Source organism: Macaca nemestrina, chromosome 6 (genome assembly GCF_043159975.1).
Source record: "Macaca nemestrina isolate mMacNem1 chromosome 6, mMacNem.hap1, whole genome shotgun sequence".
Lineage (NCBI taxonomy): Eukaryota > Metazoa > Chordata > Mammalia > Primates > Cercopithecidae > Macaca > Macaca nemestrina.
In genome coordinates, this window is record NC_092130.1 from 57,445,790 (window position 1) to 57,463,055 (window position 17,266).

Here is a 17,266-nt window from a genome sequence, read left to right on the forward strand (position 1 = left end):
AAAAATAAAGGTAAGAAATATTTCTGGTCTTTAAGTCAAAAGTCAAGGATATTTATGACTTTAAATTTTCTAGAAGCTTTATCTATCTATGAAAGAGCCTTGAATTGCAGTCTCAGGAAAGCCCCCACTTTTTCATAACCCTGGGCAATTTACTCAAAATTTCTAAGCATCATTTTCTGTGATGGGAATTTGCTGGTTGCCCTCCATTCCCCAACCCACGCTGAGAATACTCCCTTTTCTTTTACCAAGAATACCCTGGTTATTCATTAAGGAAATCACCCCTTCTCCCTCAGCTTCAGGAGCAGGCTTTGATTCACTTAACTCAGTGGGATGGAGGCCGGGCGCGGTGGCTCAAGCCTGTAATCCCAGCACTTTGGGAGGCCGAGACGGGCGGATCACAAGGTCAGGAGATCGAGACCATCCTGGCTAACACGGTGAAACCCCGTCTCTACTAAAAAATACAAAAAACTAGCCGGGCGAGGTGGCGGGCGCCTGTAGTCCCAGCTACTCGGGAGGCTGAGGCAGGAGAATGGCGTGAACCCGGGAGGCGGAGCTTGCAGTGAGCTGAGATCGGGCCACTGCACTCCAGCCTGGGTGGCAGAGCGAGACTCTGTCTCAAAAAAAAAAAAAAAAAAAAAAAAAAAACAACAAAAACTCAGTGGGATGGCTGGCCATGGTGAGGTTCAGAAGTGGGCATGCACACAAATATAAGCCAATGAGATCAGGAAAAACATCTGCAGGACTCCTAGTGAAAGACACTGCTTCTTTATTCTGTGAAATCTTACTGAAAACCTTCTTTTCCCCTGTACTAGGCTATGTGCTAAGAGTAGGTGAGGTCTGGAACTGTTGCAGCCCTTTTGTACCACTAGGTGGTCCAGATGAAGCCTGCACCACGGAAAGCAGAGAGAAGCGACAGAGAAAATAACTACAGAAGCTTAATTTGGGCTATGGTTCAAGGTATCTCTGAAGCTAGATCTACTCTTCTGCCTCAAACATCATAGGTGCTAGCTGAGTGCTTATCATTAAGCAAAACTATACAAACACACACACATACAACCTTTATTGGTAAATTAGTATCAAATATTAACTTGTTTTTATTTTCAAGTTAAAACATCCTCCAGGCCGGGCGCGGTGGCTCAAGCCTGTAATCCCAGCACTTTGGGAGGCCGAGGCGGGCGGATCACGAGGTCAGGAGATCGAGACCATCCTGGCTAACACAATGAAACCCCGTCTCCACTAAAAATACAAAAAAATTAGCCGGGCGTGGTGGCGGCGCCTGTAGTCCCAGCTACTCGGGAGGCTGAGGCAGGAGAATGGCGGGAACCCGGGAGGCGGAGCTTGCAGTGAGCCAAGATCGCGCCACTGCACTCCAGCCTGGGTAACAGAGCGAGACTCCGCCTCAAAAAAAAAAAAAAAAAAAAAAAAAAAAAAAAAAAAAAAAAAAACATCCTCCAAAATAGATGAATTTCTAGTTTATATAATTTGGAAATATAAAAGTTTAATAGAAAACTCTTTATTTGGCATAGACATTTTATTGAGATGAAAACCAATTTTCTTCCACTCATATAGAAAGATATTGTTATACTTAATTCTACTTTTACAGGGGATCGATTTCCTCATTCATTAAACCTCAGGGAGTTTTCCTGGGGTATATTATTTAAGGGGAAAGAGATAAGAAAACATAACAATAGCTACTTGATTTCTTATTCAATAAACAGAAAATGATTCTAGGAAATAAAATTAAGGTTCACTGTTCATCATACTTCAAATTACTCAAATTACTCAACTTCAAATTACTCAAATGCCAAATATAACTTCTAATGTCTCCCTGATTAATTCTAGATTTTGATTCTAAGATGCTATATGTACTTAGATATTCAGCTAGGGTTTTTCATTTTTGTTTTAGAATTTGTTTCTAATCAAATCATTTGAAAATTTAAGTAGGAAAATAATAATGGTTCAGAAATGTACTTAAAAAATTAAAACTCACTTATGTAACCTTCATACTATTGTTTTTAATCTCCAGGCAAGTAACACTAAATAGACTTTGCTGTAATTGCTCAACTGTTAGACTCTGCAAAAATGATCACATGGAAATCTCTAGTCTGGCAGAAGTTTTTGAAGGTAAATTCACTGATTAGAACCTATCCACAAATTATTTATACTGTGGCAATTCCACATTACTTTGAATAATACGCTTGTTTTTTTCTCCTTAAGATCTGAAATTTCTATTTGAAAATAAAGTGGCTTTTTCAAATACAAAGTAAAATATTTTTAAGAAACCTATACTCAAAAATACACGCTAGGAAAATTTCCTAATCCCTACTTCTCTGCCAAAATAGTTCTTTTAAACTAAAATTACTTAAATTGAATAGAGATGCTAAAATGTAAAAGAAAATATTTATTTATAAATTGTATCTTGAAGACTAATATGATGTTTATTTTCAAATTGAAGAAACAGCCAAATAAATGCTAACTGTAGGCTTTTTTGCCTCTCATTTTCATTAGTTCTATTTCCTTCATTAATTTCATTTCATTGGTGACCAGCAAAAGAATAAAAAAGAGTTTTAAAAGTACAGATGCCAAAACAGGTTGGGTTTCCTTTGTTTAAAATCTCAGATAGAACAAAATTAATTTTGAAAATAGGTAATTTGACCTTTCTTGTTTTTAAGTTAGCCTCTTACTTAAATATAGCACAGAAAATGAAAGCATATGCATAGTTTTTGCTATTCAAGTTATTGATTTAAAAAATCATCTATCTACTTATCCAGGGAGTTGGGGGATGATAGTCAACTAGGCTGTAATAGTTTATGATTATAAGGTCTTTTCCTTTACCTATTAGAGTCTTATGTAAAGCTGTATGTCAAAGTTGAAAAATTTCTCCTGACTTAGAAAAATCCACAACACATGAAGAAAGGAGCCCATACTGGATGTTAGGAAACTAAAATTCCAGTCCCAACTCTTTAATATATTGCAGGAATTGGGGCAAAATTTTTAATTCCACTGGACCTCAGTTTGTCCATGTCTAAAATAAAAGAGCAGTGTGGAATCACCTTAGGAAATGTGTGGGGTTGTACTCAACCATAGTCCAGAATGTACTAGTTGCCCCTTGGATGGCAGGAAGAGTTGTTTTCTCTGACCCTCTCAAGAGCTGATCTGCCTGTTTTATGGGTGGGAAATTGACGCCAGAGGGATGACTGTGAAATAGCTGAAGGGCTGGACTATGTAATATCTAAGTTTCCTGTGCACTTAAGATGCTATGGCTTGGAGGTATTAATACATTTTTAGGCTCATGGGCCAGATCAGGACCATACTACTGGCCCTTACCAAGATGGGTTAGTGGCAGGATGGCACCTGATGAGAAAGTGCTGGTGGCACCCACTCCCTGGGTTTCAGACTGGTCCTGAGCATGCATGGATTCTAGCTGGTGTCATGTAAGCAAGCAAAAGAAACAGTAATACTGTCTTACTTCTAAAGAGACGTGAAATGATCAAGAAATGACAGCTAGGCTAGGATTTGCATTTAATTTAAGATTAATAAAGTGTTCAGGCTTATCTTTGCAACTTCCATCTAGCTCCCATTGCCTGCAAGTAGAATCAAGTGGAAAAGAAAGCTCCCTTGAACTCCTGGAGGAATTAAGTGACAACAAATTGACTATTAAATGCACAACAGGAAGCAAGGGCCCTCTGAGCCCTTCGACCACATCTTTCAAACCTTATTTCTGAGAATAGAAAATTCTAAGCTCAATTTGAGTGTCACCATAAACTCCTCTCTGTGCCAGATGATTTTATGCACATACTTACATCCGAAGTACAAACAACCTAAAATGTTTATACTGAGTAGTAATGGAAATCATGTGTCAAATACAATGAGGGGAACAGAGTAGAACTTTCTTCAGAACTAAAGTTTGAAGATATATAGCATCATGGAAAATCTGGCTTACAAATAAGAATGCATTGTTTACCTATTCCATTTAATTATAGAGAACATGCATTTTTACTCTTTGCATACAATTTTCTGAAGTCTGATTTTTTTTTTTTTTTGGTTTGTTTTTTGCTCTGCAGTGTTGCCTGAAGCTATGGAAGGATCATAGCTCCTCATACACAGTCTCAAAAACCATGGCCACACACATTCTTGTGATGTTAATTCCTATTTCCTTTAAGCTCTCACCCCCAGAGAGAGACAGTGAAGGATTCTTCTAACAAGTCCAAAAGCAAAAGAGCAAACAGTAAAGACAGCCCTCCTTAGATGTCCTCAGGGGCCTTCTGCATGTCAGCTTTCCTATTAGAGCACTGTAAAGACCAGGAAAACTACAAGGGCCAGGAACGGAATTCTGGCATCTTTCTACTGAGAGATAGTCCTCTGAATTTCTCACTAAGCGCAAGCCTGAGGAGTCGGCCTCCCCTCAGCTTCTCATCACCAGTGATTCAGGGACAGCCATTCATAGAGCTCTGTAGAAGAAACGGCATACTAGCTCCACAGTTCTCAGTTTCCCTCCTCAACAGAATCCACCCTAGGGTTAATGCTTAAAGGGCCATGAAGATATCAAAGGGAGAACACAGTCAGGGCTGCTCATTTGTTTGATGTAACGTGTCTTAGATGGGTCAATCATTAATTCACAGCTCTTAGGTGGGAGTCCAGCTCTTTTGTTTCAAAGAGCCAAGATTCCCCTGCCCCCAGTCATGTTCACTCCGTCATTCTCATGTGTCGCTTCTCCAGTGGACTCTGGTGCCAGGGAAGAACCATACCACTGGCCCTTACCAAGATGGGTTAGTGGCAGGATGGCACCTACCGCCTCACCAAGAAGGGTTAGTGGCAGGATGGTACCGGCTGACCTCAGGGCCTGCCCACCCCAGCTCCTGCCCTGCACAGTGTTCTTTGGACTTAATGATGACTACACTGAGTACTCACCTGGGGCCGCTATTTCTTTTTGTTTTAAAACTCAGAGAAGCTGATACTGCTCTACCTTCTCCTTTTGCTTCTTCTGTCACTTGGTAGAGAGATGGTCTTTGTCCTATCTCACTTAGGCAGTTCTGCTTGCTCCTCTCAGCTGCAGAAAAGAGTGTCCCAGTGCATTCTTTCTAAATGGACATTCCAATTTTCAAAGAAGTTGGCACTTCATCATTGGCAATTTTTATACATTCCTTTTCAATTTGATTCCAAAGATATACTAGCCAGGCCCGCTGTGAGTTCAGTTTCTCTCACTACCCCAATCAGCCCCACAAAACTCAAAACATAAAGGCTGGGATTGCTATAAAGAAGCAAAAAAATTCTTGGAGGAAAAGCAAAAAGCAAAAAACAAAATAATTTGTAGAGTTGAATTAAAAAACAGATCCTCTCCTCAACAGTTTTCACCTTTTTATTAAAATTTCACTTCCCCAATGAATAGAGCCAATTTTAAATAGAACCCTAATTAAAGCTACAAGAACCAACCAACAACGTATCTGTAATTTTCCTTTAATTTAGACTCTTTGGCTGCTTAATATATTTCACATTGCACCCACATGTCCTGAGAAAAAATGGTGAGACATATGATTATTTATGTTATATAAAATGGAGGATCTAAACATATCTTACCTGTAAGTATGTTTCCAAGCCTTGTCGTCGCTGTTCCAAGACTTTGGGGACCCAGTTCCTAACATGTTTAGAAGGGATTTCTGGAGTTTTTATACATTTCTTAAGCTATAAACACAGAACAGAAAAAGAAAAAGAAAAAAAAATGAGATGTCTATTAATTATAGCGACATTATTTGCAGAAAAAAAGGCCAATAAAAGAAAGTGAACTACTGCTATCTGCAATAAAAAATAGAGGAAAATATAATTACACTGCAATTTTGTCAAACGATTCTTTATTTAGGTATCTTGACTTCAGTTTTCAGAATAATGGTTTTCTGTATTGGTAGGTATTATTGTAGACATTTCAGATTGAAATCCTTTTTCCTGAAAAATTAAAAAACCTAGTAAATGAATAAAAAAGAAAGTGAAGAAATTTAGTTACAAAAATCAATTAATACAACAAAATTCTGCTTGGATGAAGGACTTTCCTGATAAAAGGTCTTTCTACATATTTTTCATATAAAGAAATCAAAACAAAATGCAACTGTATATAAGTATTGTCCCTAGAAATGCCATTAACTAGACCACATTATTTGGAGAGAGAACTTAAAAACATAAAGCCCTAATCTTTTCAATGTTCCTAACAATTACTTTCCAACTCCATTCATGAAAACTGAATGATAGTTCTCAGCTAAGCCTTTTGGGACAGCAGTTTTAGGGGATAATATAAATAAATAAAAATTCTGTTGGAAGTTGCATTAGAGCTGTCTGTGGTAGGCAGAATAATCCTCCTTCCCCCAAAATAATCAAATCCTAATCCTGCAGATGTTACCCTATATGCCAAAAGGGACTTTGAAGATTTGGTTAAATTCATGGTCTTAAAATGGGAAGATCCTCCTGGATTACTGGGGTGAGCTCAATGTAATCACAAGGATCCTTATAAAAGGGAGGCAGCAGAATGAGGTGGAAAGAGACTGGGAGAAACAATGTCTCTGGCTCTGATGATGGTGAAAGAGGCCATAAGCCAAGGTGACCTCTAGAAGCTGGAAAGAATGGATTCTGCCCTAGAGCCTCCAGAAGAAATGTCATCCTGCTGACACCTTGATTTTAGCCCAGTGAAACCCACTTCGGACTCCTCACATCAAGAAGTGTAAGACAACATATGTATATTGTTTTAAGCCACTGCATTTATGGTAATTTGTTATAGCAGCAACAGGAAACTAATACATTGCCTCCATAAGTGGAATGTGCTTAATTGCTAATTAAAAATTTGAAAAAACCTACCAATGTTGCTTCTTTACTACACATGCACAGAAACAGCATAGTAATGAATAAGAAAATTCATAAATTAAACCTGGGCAGCTAAACTATAGTAAAAAACTCTTTCCATATGTAAGAGTATATTCACCCTTAACCAATCTAGGCTGAAATTTGTTGTACATCATGAAGAAGGGGCCCATGTACTGGCTAGAGCAGAGTGGCCACCTTTGCCTCTGAGGTAGAAGTCTTGTACCGAGAATGGTAAAGCAGCAAGAGCCTGGGTCCCTGACGATCATGAAACCGCCACACCAGCACCAGACATTTATGAAGGGAGGGATCAAGTTGTATCTGTTAATGTCACCATTATTTTGGTTTTAGAGTCACTTACAGTCAAATCTAATCCTACATGAATAAGGATGTGGCTAGCACTGCTAGCTGCTTAGCAAATATTCATTCCCTCCTTCTTTTTGGGGGGGAAAAAAGTCAACGTCATTCAGAGGGCTAACACGCTGAATTATAAATTGATTTTCCAAGTTCCCTTTTAATTAGGGTGACCATGTGACAGTTACCAATATACGTACATGTCTACAGGGGTAGGGTTCTTGTTTCCCTAACAAAAAGCAACAGGTTTTCTTGCCAGAAAATGCAGAAGCCATGCCTGGGAGGGTAGGAGCTATGTTGTCACCAGAAGTGTGAAAGTCACATGCTAAGATGATGACATTGAAGCAGGGAGACATGAGGAGCCTGGAACATGAATGTTTTGAGATGCCTGCATCACCTGGGCTGCCTGTTTTTAGTTTTCCTGTAATGTGAGAATAATAAATCTCTTACTTAAGAAATCTAATCAAGTTTCTATTACATGCAGTCAAAGACATTCCTAATATAAAGGAATCACTTGTTCTATTTTAAGTCAGAGATGCTCAATAGGCATCCAAGTAGAGATGCTGGGTAGGTAGCTGGGTACAAGTCTGTAAATGTGGGGGTCAGAATATATAGGTATTTAGAGCCATGGAACTAGAGGAGATGACATTAAGAGTTAGGTACCGATGGAGAAAAAGGGCTGTGGTAGACAGAATCCTAAAATGGTCCCCTGGTGTAAATGCCTTGTATGATCCCCTCCTCTTGAGCATGAGTGGGACCTGTGACTATGTCAGGGCAGTCACTCCATGATTACATTGTGTATTATATGATGGTCCTAGCAGACTGCTGGCTTTCAAGTAAGGTATCATGTGATGAGAGAGCCACATGGCTAGGACCTGAGGGTGGTCTTTAGGAGCTGAGAGCTGCCTCTGGTGTTCAGCCAGCAAGAAAAAAAAAGGGACCTCAGTTCTGCAACTGCAAGCCACTGAATTCTGCCTGAATGAGCTTGGAAGAGCACCCCAAGCCTCAGGTGAGATGGAGAAGCAGGGAGGAGAAGCAGGACAATCACTGGGGGAAGACGGGGAGTAGGTTCCATCAGGAAAGTGTTTCAAGAGGAGAGGCATGATCAGGCTGTGCCAGATGATGGGAAGTCAGTAACGCGGGGTACAGAGAGAAGGGCAGTGGGGAAGTAGCAGCTCCTCTTCTAAGGAGTTCTACTAAAAGACAAGGAAGGAGTACAATGGGATGAGCACACGAGGGAAGCATGGGGCCAAAGGCAGGCTTTATTTTGTGAAACAGAAACTACTGCGATAGGTTCATATAGTGATAAGACTGATTCAGTATTGAGGGGGAAACTGATAATGCAAGGCAGAGAGGAGGAGGGGGATTTATAATTGCTTGCAGGGGAATAAATACATATTTAAACTCTATACCGTCTGAGGCATTTCTCCACAAGAACAAGGCCAAAATGCTAAATTATTCTGTGGTAATAAGCTTAAGTTTCACTTTAAACATAAAGAAACTTCCTTTAAAACTATTGAATCATAACATATATTTCAGAATAGAAAATCAACTCCATTATATGTCTCTCCTTTTAAAAAGAATGTTGAAGATCTAGCACTGAAAATATTTTTCCTTTTTTATTTATGTCAGGAATACTCAGGAAGCGGATCATCACAGCTGCTGGGATCCATGACAGCATTCGTAGGTGAGTAATGAATTGCTTTAGATGAGAGACAAACCCGAGACAATATGTTTCCAGTAGGGCTCAGCTGCTTATAAGATAAATACTCCTCTGCCACTTCACCCGATGATTAACGGTCCTGGCCCTGCTGTGTCCAGGCAAACTGCCTTTCTGATTCAAGCAGATAAGTACCAGATTCTATGATACCACAGACACAATCCCCTTTTCCTGGTGTGACCACTCCCTTTTCCTTTTTCATACTGCTAGAAGATTTTACACAGAACTTACTCCACACAGACCTACCACTGCATACATTGGTTATAGTAACCATTTTCCACAAAGAAGCAGAAATACTTTTCCCAAGTACATGAATAAAAAGAATGAAAAAGAAAAGTTAGGCCGGGCGCGGTGGCTCACGCCTGTGATCCCAGCACTTTGGGAGGCCGAGGCGGGCGGATCACAAGGTCAGGAGTTCGAGACCACGGTGAAACCCCGTCTCTACTAAAAATACAAAAAATTAGTCGGGCGCGGTTGTGGGCGCCTGTAGTCCCAGCTACTCGGGAGGCTGAGGCAGGAGAATGGCGTGAACCCGGGAGGCGGAGCTTGCAGTGAGCCGAGATCGCGCCACTGCACTCCAGCCTGGGCGACAGAGCAAGACTCCGTCTCAAAAAAAAAAAAAAAAAAAAAAAGAAAAGTTAAAGAAGCGAGAAACATTTGGGGATAAAATCTCATCTTTCCCCCTGTATTGCCACCGCTACTTCCTCAGGGTTCCGTTTGGAGAGAATGTACAGGGTGCTGTGCTACTGGTTTGACCCTACATGGCAGGTTTTTGGTTCTTTATCGTCTACTTCATGAAATTACACACAGGAGAATGAAGTCTTTTACTCAAGTCAAAAGTAGTCAATAATAAAAAATGAAAATAGTTAATTTTAAAATGAACCAGCACCACATTTCACTGAAACCATTGTGAATAAAAGAATGGGCTGCAACTGACAGAAAACAGCTGGGAAGGCATGAAAATAAAATGTGCTTAACAGTTTGCCATGCTGAAAAGGTTTTTCTGCCCATACATGCAATTTTTGGCCTAGGGAGGTAAAGCTCTTTTCAGGAACCACCATTTAAAATAGTAAAGTGTTTAGCCGTAGTGGGATGTGGACAGGTGTAGCCGAGGCACACGCGAAAGCACGCATAAGCTTGAAGGTTCACCCTGTCACAGGAGTCTGTGCCTGGCATAACAAAGAAGGCTAGGATGGGGTTTTGTTTTTGTTTTGGTGTGGTCGTGTTCTTCCCACCTAGTACTAGCAGAGGAGCTACAAAGGCATCAGGGCAAGCAGAACCTGGGATTAACAGAGAACGCAAACTCCCGCAGTAGAAACTGATCCTCTAGTAATTCATAAATATACATGATGCTATCCAAATATGCCATTTGCCAAATACTTATTTAATACCTAATAAGTGCCCGAGACTCTACTAGACACTCTAACAGTATGAAAGATATGAAAGATAGGACATGGTCCCTACTTTTAAAAAAGTACCTTCTAATTAGACAAAATTTAGGGATAACAGTTTTATCTCATATGTTTCCAAAATTTAAGCAGAAATCTCTATTCTAAATGGACAGGAGTTCTAAGAACAGAGATTAGGGAAGAAAGGGAGCTAACATGGAAAAAGGAGAACCTGAAATGTCTTGGTTTGAATAGATCAGAACACAGAGGAAAAGACGTTCAGCATGGCAAAGACAGGCGGGTAGCCATTTTTACCTCACATAATGAGGTAATGGGAGATACTGGCTCAGCTGTCCCTGAAGGGCTCTTAGGAGGAGTGAAAAATAAAGTCGGCCAGTAAAGGGGTTAGCAGTAGACAGAATAATGGTTCCCTCAAAGATGTCCAAGTCCTAATCCCCAGAATCTGTGAATGTATTTGCTTACATGGGAAAGGGGACTTTGCAGATGTAATTAAATTAAGGACTTTGAAAAGGGGGGATTATCTGTGCGGGCTCAATATTATCATAAGAGGGAAGCACAAGGAAAAGGGGATTGAGTCTGTGGTGTCATAGAAGCTGGTACTTATCAGGATGAATCAGAAAGTCTGTTTACACAAGGTGTCAAGTCAGAAGAGAGGTGATGACAGGAGACGCTATGATGGACACAGAAGCTGAAGTGGAGTGACTGCTGGCTTTGAAGATGAAAGAGGCCACAAGACAAGGAATGTTGGAAAAGACAAGGAAACAGATTCTGTTCTAGAACCCACAGAAGACTCAGCTACCGTCAGGTAATAAATCTGAAGGCTGGATGTGGTAGCTTACACCTGTAATCCCAATACTTTGGGAGGCCAAGGCGGGCGGATCACCTGAGGTCAGTTGAGACCAGCCTGGCCAACATGGTAAAACCCTGTCTCTACTAAAAATACAAAAAAGTAGCCGAGCGTGGTGGTGCATGCCTGTAGTCTTAGCTACTCAGGAGGCTGGGGCAGAAGAATCGTTTGAACCTGGGAAACGGAGGTTGCAGTGAGCTTAGATCGTGCCACTGCACTCCAGACTGGGTGACAGAGACTCTGTCTCAAATAATAATAAAAAATAAATTTTAAACCACTGCATTTTTGGTGATTTGTTAACAGCAGCAATAGGAAACTCATACAAGGTTTAAGATTATTGGCCTTGAGGGTCAATGTCTATGATGTGGTAGACAACAGAGACTGTTTCAGTGCATTCGAGTAAGAGAATGAAGATAAAAATGGTGTTTTAGGAAAACTGGTCTGCAGCAGAGAATAGATAAGGATCTGAAATGGTTAAAGTAATACTGATATAAAGTAGTAAGACTCTGGACTGGGATGGTAGGAATAGAAAATGAAAAATTAGTCTGGGCGCAGCGGCTCATGCCTGTAACTCTAGCACTTTGGGAGGCAGAGGTGGGTGGATCACCTGAAGTCAGGAGTTCGAAACCAGCCTGGCCAACATGGCGAAACACTGTCTCTACTAAAAATACAAAAATTAGCCAGGTGTGGTGGCAGGCGCCTGTAATCCCAGCTACTCGGGAGGCTGAGGCAGGAGAATTGCTTGAACCTGGGAGGTGGAGGTTGAGGTGAGCTGAGATTGAGCCACTTCATTCCAGCCTGGGCAAAAGAGCAAGACTCCTTCTCAAAAAAAAGGAAAAATAAAATGAAAAATTAAGTAGTGTGTATTGTAAGAATTTGGAAGATAATGCAAGGTAACAGAAAAGTAAGCACACACTTGAAGCTTTAAAACCTTGAGATGTGTGGTTCTAAGCTTTGTGACTTCAGTGTATGTGATGGAGGTAGGTTAGGAAGGGTTGTGTCTAAGTGATAATTACACTATAGGAATTCTCAAACTTCAACAGGCATTAATCATCTGGGGTACTGCAGATTATTGGGCTCCATCACAAAAATTCTAATTCAGTATATCTAGGGTATTGTCCAACAATTTTCCCTTAGATAATTCAAAGTTCACATTTTGAAAAATACCAACTAAAAGAAAAACTAAAAGAAAATAGAATCAAATAATCATCATAGCACATGAAGAAATGACTAATTTTAAGATAGAATCTGAAAGGGTAAAAACAGACATATTAGTAAACATAAAAATTTAAAACTTGCATACATTTAAAATAAATGTCATAACCAAAATTAAAAGGCCCTTGTGAAAAAATGCTTTCAGTAAATGGCTAATATTGTATTAATAGGCCACACAAACTAATAAGCAAAAACAAACGAGACACTAGCAGATAAATGAGAAAGCACATAAATAGCCAATTCTATTGAAAGAGGGACTACAACTCCTAAGCAAACCTAAGAAACACCTATTAAAACAAGGCAACATACATGCTTGCTAATAAACAAATCTAATTTTTGGAGGTGTAATATAGTTAAATATTTCAAGAGAATTAAGTAACAACAGATTCAACTACATTTAAAGGGAAAATATTTTATGTTAAACTTTAGCATTCAAAGCATGTCACGAGATTCAAATATGGAAATTGAGGGTACCAAAACTGCAATAAAAGGGCAAGGTTGCACGATGTGGCAGCAGCAGTCAGTCAAGCCCGAGTACTCTGATTAAATTTTTTACTCATTTCAACCCTTCTTAGCACACAATCTTACAGTCAAAATTACAGATTTATGTTTACTTTTATACCCCATCGTTATTTGTATTTCATGGCTTTTTAGAGTTACCTTTTTGCCAAATCTAATACAATCACAAGGGGGCACGTAAAGGAGACTTTTAGTAGCTGCTATCCCCTTGATAATACACAACATTAGACAGTGTATCCCAACTAAAACTCTGCTCCACAAAGCTATTTTTATCTCTATGTCTCTGTAAAGTTGTCTCAAATATTTTAACGAGGCTGCTAACAATATTCAAAATTGAGAGATTTGAGAATTTCTATTCTATGAATGCTAGTAGACCTAACTATATAAGAATAGATAAAATTATTAATAGAACTGCAGAAACTGAGAGGAGAGAGAATCCTGGAAAATCTAGGAATGTTTTTGACCATGAATAGCTAAGAACTGTCTATACTCACTGGGGAGAGGGTCCTCCTCTGCAGAAGAAAATAAACTCTATTAGAGCAGAGAACAGGGTGAACAAGGCTCTCTTCCAGAAGCATGGGCAGCCTCGTGCTCCGGGCAGGCCTAATTGGCAGTCACCCAGCTGTGCCTGGTGTGGAGCTGGTCCCTGAGTATCTGGAGAGTACAGCTGGGCTGTGCTAGGGTCATGGAGTCCTAGGTGCTGACTTGGAAGGTTAGCAAGGGGCCTGCATGTGACAGGCTGCCTCCTCTAGACTGGTCAACAGAGGCTTGGCAAGGCAGGGGGTGCTGGTTTTAATCCCACAGCAGGGACTTATTTCATCAGGTACCCAGAAGAAACCTCACTAGGATCTGTTTCCTCCCAAAACACACACAAAAAAAACAGAATTCCCTGGGAAGGAAGTGAGCCCCAGACTCCAGATTTGTTTCTCTTTGGAGCACCCTGGGGTTGGTGCCTTTGTAAAGTCACTGGCAACACCTGGTCTAAATCTGTGTTCACCTGTACTGTTTCTTTTCCAAGTCAAACTGGATTGAACAAAGTGCTAACTGGAGAACTAGATGTGGATTATCCCCTGCCATCCTAACAGAAAAGTGTACTGATCTTAGAGCTCCCCTTTAAAAGAAAAGAGAAGGAAACAGTCTCACTAATCTCTCACTAATATCCTGTTAACGTTTATACGTTTATCCTGTTAACGGGATTTTTCTGGGCAATTTCATGAGGTATTTGTAGAGATGAAAATAATTTCAGCACACCAATAATAATTTATAATCTAGAAAAAATTAAATTTAGGTAGAAAATAAAGAAGCATTTACTCTTCTATGCTTTAATAACCGTTTCTCCAAGCTCTTTCTTTTGCTTTTCTGTTTCGTTCATCTAAGACTTTTAAAGAAGTGTATCCTAATGCCGAAACATCAGTTTTGTAAAGTGGCCCTTTACAATTCAAAAAAAGGCTAAGAGCCTCTTTTAACTTGTGTTCCCCAGTCTTTGAATACACAAGTACATGTATGTGATCTTTTCCAGGTACATGTAAGTTATAAGCTGAGTTTAATAAATTTCTTCCTATAAGATAATCATTTGCTTTTTCTCCCCATTCCGTAAAGAACATTAAGTGCATTTCATGGATAAAACAGGGTCTGGGTCTTATTCTTTCTGAACCTGTAACGTCGAATGCAACATACTGCAAACAGCTTGCTGCCTCAGATTTTTACATGTAAACAATCTTAACAGAAAATCTACCTATTCAGAAAGCATACCTTTAAAGAACTGAATAATTTATTCTAAAAAGAAATTTATTTCATGATAAAAGAAAATGCATATACAAACACAAGAAATATCAATGCTCTTAGAATCACAGAAAGGAGTATTAACATTATACCATCTGCCTCATAGAGAAAAGAGAAAAAAAAACAAAAAACAAGTTACCTTTTTGTGCAAAGCATGAAATTCACTGTATCTCTTTTCAACAAAATGTTTTCTTCCATTCATTAGCACTTCTATCTTAAACACCTGAGGAAAAAATTTAAAAGAGTAATTATATTAGTTCAAAACCTTCAATTGTCTGATGTGGTAAGTTTGTGACCATGATATATTTCATCCCTTTAATTATAGTAGCTGATCCCCCAAAACCCAGAAGGCTCAGGAGACCCTGGCCCAACAGCATTGATTAATGAGCACTTGGACCAAAGGCTCACTAACAAAGTGCGACACTCTCCAAAAACCTGTCTAAAAACAAGGGAAACTTACATGCATTAAAAAACTACCTAATTTTTTAATAAAATAATATTTTTTGCATAAAATGATTTCACCAAGTGAACATGATAGCACTGAAAAAATACTCTTTACCAGAGTATTGCAAGAGGAGTACTCTGGTAAAAAGCTCAGGCATGTGGCATTTCACTATGGGCATTTCAATGTAGGCAGTACTGTGTCTTTACAAGACAATCAGGCAAACAGCAGAGCATTTTAGGTTAATGTCTTTCTAACCTGAATATTCATCTCTAGTCTCAGCTGGGCTTATTCTGCTGTTTGCAAAACAGGGAAAATGTAGTAAAGGCTCATTTTCCCTGCATGATACAAGTGACAGCTTGTTCTCCTAGCTCCACAAGGTTGAAAGGCCAGATGAAAAGGCTCTCTGGGTGCACTAATTAGTAGGCACTAACATGACATTTTCTTGATTCTTAGGTCAGTGGGTCAAGACTGGAAACAAGGGATGAGAAATATTGTGAAATGGTCATGAAAATACAATGTTAAGGTCAGATGGGGAGGGATGGTTGGCAGGATCTAAAGAGGAGCTGTCATTGCAAAAGTTTGTATTTGACTCCTGTTTTGCTAAGTGAGAGTTTAGAAACACTAAGATGAAGGAATATTGTTTAATTACTTAATAAGCCTAATTTTCTATTTCAATCACCCTTCTAAAAAAAATACAAAACTGTAGAGATCACATGACACTAAAAAGCATTAAAAGCATTCTTACTTTTAGTCTAAAAATAAGAACTACTTAAATTTGGCATGTGAGATACAAGGTTGCACATCTTCATTATGAAAATAGATTGCTATGGCTCTATATTTCTGTCTTATATGTAAGTATGACTATTTTAGAAATCCAGAAATTATGTCATCAAACATAAAATCTGTTTGCATTTTTGTGCTTCTTTGAATCAGAAACAAAATCTTCTGCTGCATGACTCAGTTTAAGAAATCTCTTTTATTAAGTGTTAAATTTTTAACAATTTAATCAATATTTTATATTAACATTTTGTTTTTCAAGAAATACCCCTGAATAAATACTTTCCTTTGGTGAACAAATAGAAATATTTTCTTCTGAAACCATATGCATATGCTTCAAATTCTCAGTAATTCTTAGATTATTTTTTAGGAAAAATAATCTGTTTATTAATTCACCAGAGAAAATTACTCTTCTTCAAAGGTCTTGCCAGAAATAGAATCAGGAAAACACCTCAAGAAAACAAACAAGAGAAGCACAGCTTTAACGTGGGGGCTTGGTAAATAGGCTACAGAGCCCCTTTTTTACTATCAGGACAATATGTAGCAATGAAAGTAGTTTCCATCTGCTGAGCTTTATGAAATAAATGAGGTTATGTTCTGGGTCTTATTGCTTGAGGCTTTATCACAAAACCATCACCTTAATTGGCACATTAGCTACAGAATCTGTAAAACAGGGAGAAGGTTGAAAATTCGGCAAGCCTCTACCTACTTGCCCACCCCTCAAAGTGGCCCCCCTTGAAGGCCAGGGTAAGACAAATTACACAATGGCTGCTTCATGGAATGTCATCTCTTCTACTGACCAGATGGTTCCATTACCAAATTCCACAGTTACTCTTAACAAGCACTAAATTCACAGTGAGCGGTGGGGGAGGGTGGATGTACACACATCCACAGGAAAGTTTGTGATAAACTTTAATTCTTATATTTTATAACATTACAATTGAAAGAACACACAATATGCCTAATACTATCAAGACTTTGTTCTTCTAAATTCTGGGAAAATATCTTGGAAAGGAAGTTGTTCATCAGGACTTTCATGACAAAGTGAAGCAAGAAACAGAGTCAATTTAATAAATCCGGCCAGGCACGATGGCTCACGTCTGTAATCTCAGCACTTTGGGAGGCCGAGGCAGGTGGATCATGAGGTCAGGAGTTCGAGACCAGCCTGGCCAATATGGTGAAACCCCATTTCTACTAAAAATACAAAAATTAGCTGGGTGTGGTGGCGTGTGCCTGTAGACCCAGCTGCTTGGGAGGCTAAGGCAGGAGAATCGCTTGAATCCGGGAGGCAGAGGTTGCAGTGAGCCAAGACCGTACCACTGAACTCCAGACTAGGCAACAGAACGAGACTCTGT

The 17,266-nt window shown here is 39.3% G+C and overlaps 1 protein-coding gene across 17 annotated transcripts in view; it reads right to left on the bottom strand.

Moving 5' to 3' along the window:
- Positions 1-17,266, bottom strand: part of LOC105463142 (sorting nexin 24) — a 194,363-nt gene that overhangs the window by 75,954 nt on the left and 101,143 nt on the right. For 12 of the 17 annotated variants that reach the window (XR_011624725.1, XR_011624719.1, XR_011624718.1 and 9 more), the window contains 3 exons: positions 14,829-14,912; positions 5,578-5,682; positions 4,912-5,081 (listed from right to left, as the gene is read on the bottom strand). Coding sequence is in view for 6 of the 17 variants with exons in the window: in XM_011710103.3 (XP_011708405.2) it covers positions 4,912-5,081; positions 5,578-5,682; positions 14,829-14,912 (359 nt within the window). In the remaining 11 variants the exon portion in view is untranslated. The remainder of the gene's footprint in view (positions 1-4,911; positions 5,082-5,577; positions 5,683-14,828; positions 14,913-17,266) is intronic. The other 5 variants (XM_011710098.3, XM_011710101.3, XM_011710097.2 and 2 more) reach the window with 1 other exon arrangement.